The sequence below is a fragment of the Orycteropus afer genome, unplaced genomic scaffold, assembly GCF_000298275.1.
Source record: "Orycteropus afer afer isolate SDZICR_OR568_19922 unplaced genomic scaffold, OryAfe1.0 scaffold00007, whole genome shotgun sequence".
Classification (NCBI taxonomy): Eukaryota; Metazoa; Chordata; class Mammalia; order Tubulidentata; family Orycteropodidae; genus Orycteropus; species Orycteropus afer.
Window position 1 is genome coordinate 14722180 of NW_006921594.1, and position 6000 is coordinate 14728179.

Sequence of the window (6000 nt, forward strand, 5' to 3'; positions counted from 1 at the left end):
GCAGCGTGGTTCCGCACAGCCCTATCGTGCTGCCCAGCCGCACTGCCCGGGCTTCCATAGACACATTGTTCTGTGATACTGGAAAACCCACAGTGACATGTCATAGTACCTCAGGGCAGGCTGGGCTCCACAGGAATCCACAGCCTTTGCCCTTTGTCCTTGTCGGTTTCCAGGTTGATTCTGGGGCCTGGGGCTATGACCGCCTTTCCCACATAAGCAGGTTGGGATTCCCATCAGGGAATGCTCAGGCTGGACCCACAGCTAAGAGGCTAGGGAATCTCGTTCAGGTCCACTCCTTGGTTGTGAGAGCAGTCACTCAAGGCAGCACCTAGCCATCTCTTAGGATGATGATTCCCTTGTCACAGGGCCCCCACGTGAGTGATGTTTGCTTAGGATTTGTTGTAGAACTAAATCCAGAAAGTCTGCTTTCTCTAAAAGACTTCTTCACACACTGTGGGTATTTATCTAATGGTGGCCAAAAAAAAGAAAAGAAAGCCAAACTATATCCTCTGGGGTGAGCATAATTTTAGCACCCCAAAATTGTGGGCAGTTTTTACTTTCTACTTTGTATTTATCTATATTTCTAGTTTTTTTCTAAAACAAGCACATCTTACATTTGTAATTAAAAAACAAAAATTCTTCAAAATACCTCAGACCCAATGCATTCAAATGAAACAGGTTTTGTAGCCTGCAAATCCCTCCTGTACTATTCACACAAGAAGCCTTAGTGGCATAATGGTTATGTGCTCAGCTGCTAACCAAAAGGTCAGAGGTTCAAACCCACCAGCTGCTCCATGAGAGAAAAGACCTGATGATCTACCCCTGTAAAAATTATAGCCTGGAAAGCCTGTACGGCAGTTCTGCTCTCTCCTGTAGAGTCATTATGAGTTGGAATTGACTCAATAGCACACACTATTCACGTACCATCAAGACAGAAAAGTAGGGCCTGGTTCTCCCCTTGAGTGTGGTGGGGCCTGGCTCTTTCCTGAGCAGAAGGTTAGATTTCACTCTGCAGAGGTGGGCATCCTTCTTGAAAAACCTTTACGCCTCACTGCATTGTCCAGAGCCCTTGGTTCCTTGTCATGACAGAAGCTGTAGTGCCCAGCCAGCCTGGACCACAACCTGCAGTTGTTTTGCTGGGGTGGGGTAAGGGGGGGCATTGCTATTTGTTGTTTCTGCATTATGTTGGTTGAGTTGCTTTGTCTCATTGGGTCTGTTGCTTGTTTCTGCCTTGCTTTCTCATTGGCAGCCAGCTCCTAGCCCCAGCCAAACAACCTGATCCTTCTAGGCCAACATGGGCCGCTGGTGTGGCTCTGGACATGGTCTGACTCTGATGGACAGACAGACAGCCCGGGGCCTGGCACCTTCACTTCTTGGTGGGCAGGGAGGGCTCATGGGAAACAGGCATCTCCAAACCTAGCAGTTTTCTGTTCTCAAAAGTGAAGATAAAAACAGAGGACACATCAAAACCAGAGAGGGGGTATGTTGATAGCCAACTAGAGAATCTATCGTGGATATAAGAATGGTTTTATGGCATACATCATCACCACAGCCACCCCATTACCCAAAACCTTTTTTTTTTTTTTAACAAATAAATAAAACACATTGTTTATTATATGCAGAGTTTACTCCATCCATTTCAGACAGTTTCTCTGGCTAGGTAACCTCTTTTTAATTTGCAGCCATTTAGCCTCTTAATGGCACTTCACCAAGTTTCTGAAGACCCACACACCCACCAACCCCACAAATGGTCTCCCAGCTCACCCAGAAGAGCTGTGTCAGTAGTCCAAGTGTTTGTTGGCTGTCTTCTGAAGAGAGTGTAGGCCAGTTGAGAGGGGGAACTGCAAAACTCCAAGGGTTGTTAAGAGATCACCTCCTATCCCTTCTGTTTCCAGGTGAAGAGGGCATTTTATAATCTCAGGACAGACCTACAATGGGTAATAAAAGAACAGATTCCTTGATCATCACCTCAGCCAAACTGCTAACAAACCAGTGGGAAGGCAGGAGCTTAGGAAAGCCTGGGCTCTGCAGACAGCCGTCACTCATCCATAGGACCCTGACATCCTGTCTGAACCTCACTTAGTGTGGCAAGCCTAGGGCTGGGGGCAGAGTGAGCTGTGAGATTAACAGGCCCTGTCCTTTCAGCCCTTTGCATTCAACTTCCAGCCTAAAGTTTGGTAGTTCAAACCCACGCAGCAGTGTTGCGGAAGAAAGGTCTGAAAGCCAAGAAAACCCTGTAGAGCAGTTGTGCTCTAACACGTGGGCTTGCCATGAGTTGGAACAGACATCAACAGGCTTGGTTTTTTTTTGGTTCTTTCTGCACCTGCAATGTCAGATGCACATAAGACACCCAGACTTCTCCATGCACCTGCCATGACACTGCCAAAATGTCCCTGAGTCAGGTAAATGATTTTCTGGCCTGGGGCTGTGTAGAAACCCTCAGGTTGATGCAGGAGGGAGGCAGGTCACCCTGACACCTCAAGGAATACTCTCTAGGTTAAGTGGCCAAAACTAGCTGGACAGCAGGACAGGGGATGGACATACTCCTGGAGCAGCCCCAGAACAAGTGGCCCCCCAGCCTCAGGTGGCTCTCCCTGGGCTGCAGTCAGCGTTGCCCAAAGTGCCAAGTCCCTGTGGAATCGTTTGAAGTAAAATAAACTCTGACCGCAGCAGCATGGCTCCTTCCCTCCGGTGCACGGCCTTCCCCAGCCCCAGTGCTTGGTGCTCCGCACGGTGTTCCGCATCCCTGCTGGACTTGGGGACTCTGGGTTCACAGGGGAACGCCATTTTCCTCTGAGCGGTTCTTGAAGCATTTTAGCAGCCGGTTGGAAAGGGAGGAAGAAAAAACCAGATTGCCTAACAATGTCTCACTTGTTGGTGCAAATGTGCATTTTTTAAAAATGTAGTCTTAATGCCAAATCCTATTTAGTCTCCTTCTTTCTTATATTTTTTGTTTGTTTCTTAAACCAGAGAGAGAATTTGACCCAAATAAACACTGTGGAGTATTGGATCCCGAGACAAAGAAACCTTGCACAAGATCCCTCACCTGCAAGGTATTTCTCTTTCCATAAAAAATACTTCCTGCTCTCGCTGGGGCCTTTGTCGAAATGTTTGCATGCCACTCTCTGCACACGGCAGGGTGTGGAACCTCGACATGACCCCCAGCTGTTCTTTGTAAGGGAAATGCTTTCTTCTTTTCCACGGTAGCAGAGTGCCTGCCTCGAGCTGGCTGGCTTTTTAAGAAGGAAAAAAAAAAAAAATAGGCTTCCCCTGTTACTTGTGAGGCCAGACAGTAAATTGTATTTATAGGCACTCACAGGCGGTTCTAAACCCTGCTACAGTTTAATGTATGCAGGAGCGGCGGCGGCGGCGGCGGCGGCAGCGGCGGCGGCGCGGCGCCCTGGAAGGAGGGGTGGATGATACGCCGCGCCCCTGATCCAGCCGCACTGGGTGGCTGGGGGACAGCAGACCCCAGGCGGCCGCCATTGGGTAGCCTCAGCCCTGTATCGCATATTGAACTGCTAGTGCTTCTTGGGATCAAGGCTGCGACCCTCTCTGCTTGGTGGCTCTGTTTGTCTGGGCCACATCGAGCCTCCCGCCTGCACCTGGATTAACTCTAGCATCCCCGCACGGCTGCCTTTCATCCGAGAGGCTTTGATGGGTTCTGCGCTAAAGCTGGTCCTCTTAGGCCAGTTTCTGAAGGAAGCTTTGGCTTCTTAATGCCAGGAGCATAGGGCATGGTTGTGGTTGTGTGGTCACTGCCTCTTTGCAGCCACCGCACAGGAGCTGATACCTGAAGTTGACTGACTTGTCAGGCACCTCTCAATGCCTATGAATTGCTGTTTCTGAGACCGAGGGCCTGGGGAAGCAGGCTTATGTGCTGATCAAAGAGGCTGTGCTTTTCATCTCTCTTCTCCTTAGACACACTCGCTAAGCCATCGGAGGGCAGTCCCAGGCCGGAAAAAGCAATTTGACCTGCTTCTGGCAGAACACAAAGCCAAGTCCCGGGAAAAAGAAGTTAAAGATAAAGAGCATCTCCTGGCTTCAGCAAGGGAAGTACTTCCATGCCAGTCGGGGCCGGCCCAGGAGTCTCTTCCTGGCTCTTCAGGGAACTCTGGGCCAGAAGCTAAAGTCACATCCCCTGCAAAATCCAGGCCTCCCAACTCTGTACTTCCTAGGTAAGTCCTACGGTGATGGTGGTAGTTCTGAGCCCTTGGTCAAGTCACTTGTCCCTGTCGGGCTGTGCAGAGTCGGGTCGTATGTTCAGTGGAAGTCATGATTGTACTACCTCCTAGGGCTGTTGTGAAGTTTAAATGAGACCATGTGCATAAGGAGCTCAGCCCAATGTGTGCCACGCAGCATCCAACACAGTTTAGCTGCTGTCATCATCATCAGCATCAATGTCATCATCGTTGTACATCTCATTATGCTCCATGGTAAACCTTAATGGCCAGAGTATGTTTTTGCAAAGAAAAAAAAAAAAAAGTCAGTTGCTGTCGAGTCAATTCCAACTCATGGTAACCCCGTGTGTTGTTACATAGTGAAACTGCATGCCATAGGATTTTCAATGGTTCTACACTTTCAAAAGTAGATTGCCAGACCTTTCTTCTGTGCTTCTCAAAGGGTCACCAAACTTTGGATTAGTAGCCCAGCCCTTAACCATTTGCATCAACTGGGGGCTCCTTACCCAGCAAAGCTGAAATAAATACCTTGAAGGATGACACTTCGGCCACCAGGAGACTTCCTAGCACCTGGGTTTTCTTATTGGTTGAAGTTTTCTGGAGCAAAGACTAGAGAAAACCTGGCGGATGAGTGGTCAGCACACCTCGGGCTGGTTGGGCAATGCTAGCCTCTTAGCCACAATATGCATAGTGTGGATTTTTTCTACAACTCTCCTATGAGCAGGATGAAGGGGAAATTGGCATAACAGAGGCTGCTTGTCCCAACAGTTCTCTCTGCACAAAGAAAGCTGCTCTTCTGAGCCACCTGTTTGAGGTTTTCTTTGGTTGTCCTGGACGGAAAAAAAAGAACAGAAAACAGAGAATCAAAACCTATTTGGATTAAGAGCAATTTAAAGCCCACATATGTCTGTTTTGATAGACAGTAGGGTGCTATATTGAGCAGCAGACTAATTCCCAGGTGGTTGGACAGAGAACTGTTGATTCAAAGGTATTTATTGAGGGCTTGCTTTATAAGTAAGGCACTCTGTTAGGTGCTTTCAGGCAGGGATACAGACATGAATCAACTAGACCCTGCTCTTCAAAAATTTAGAGTTTAGAAAGTGACATAAGACTGAAATATCCATAACTTTCATAAAAGGAAAGCACTGGTAATACTCTGAGAAGTGCAGATAGTGGTATTTCCAATGATACTGAATCCATAGTGTATCAAAGAGTAGCTGTTCAAAGCAAGTACTCATTCACAGAACATAATTGGAGAAGGGGAGTGATTTTTACAGCAAAACAAGTATTTGATGGCAGTTGCAACTGATATATCAGATTCTCACCTTCATTCCTTCCACTTTGGTACGAACCTGACCCAGTTTGACAGGCAGAGTACCTCTGTGGGAGTGGCATTCAGAGAAGACTTGGTCAGGTGGAATTGTCACCTACATACATTTCTGTCTTCATAACCATTGTTGTGTCATTGTCATCCATTTACATCCACTTCCTTGCTGCTGCTCCTTGGTTTGTGATCATTTTACAATTACTTCTTACTCTAATACAGATGTTGGTTAAGGATATTACCCTTGCTTTAGAGTTGAAGAGAGAATTCTGTTCCAAACTTTCTGAGAGGGGCTTCAATTCTATATAGAGTGGTTTCCAAACTTTTTTCCTTTAGCTGTAGAACATTTTCATTACAACAAAATCTCTTTCTTTTTTTAATTGTGATTTGGGTGAAGATTTACAGAGCAAGTTCACTTTCCATACAGCAGTTCACATATACTTTGTCTCATGACATTGACCACAATTTACCACAATGCAACAGCTCCCCTCCCAC

General features: G+C 47.2%; 1 protein-coding gene across 1 annotated transcript in view; it reads left to right on the plus strand.

Moving 5' to 3' along the window:
* Positions 1-6000, plus strand: part of ATXN7L1 (ataxin 7 like 1) — a 311624-nt gene that overhangs the window by 277593 nt on the left and 28031 nt on the right. Inside the window, exons 6-7 of the mRNA XM_042781464.1 lie at positions 2971-3053; positions 3922-4178. Of these exons, the coding sequence (XP_042637398.1) occupies positions 2971-3053; positions 3922-4178 (340 nt within the window). The remainder of the gene's footprint in view (positions 1-2970; positions 3054-3921; positions 4179-6000) is intronic.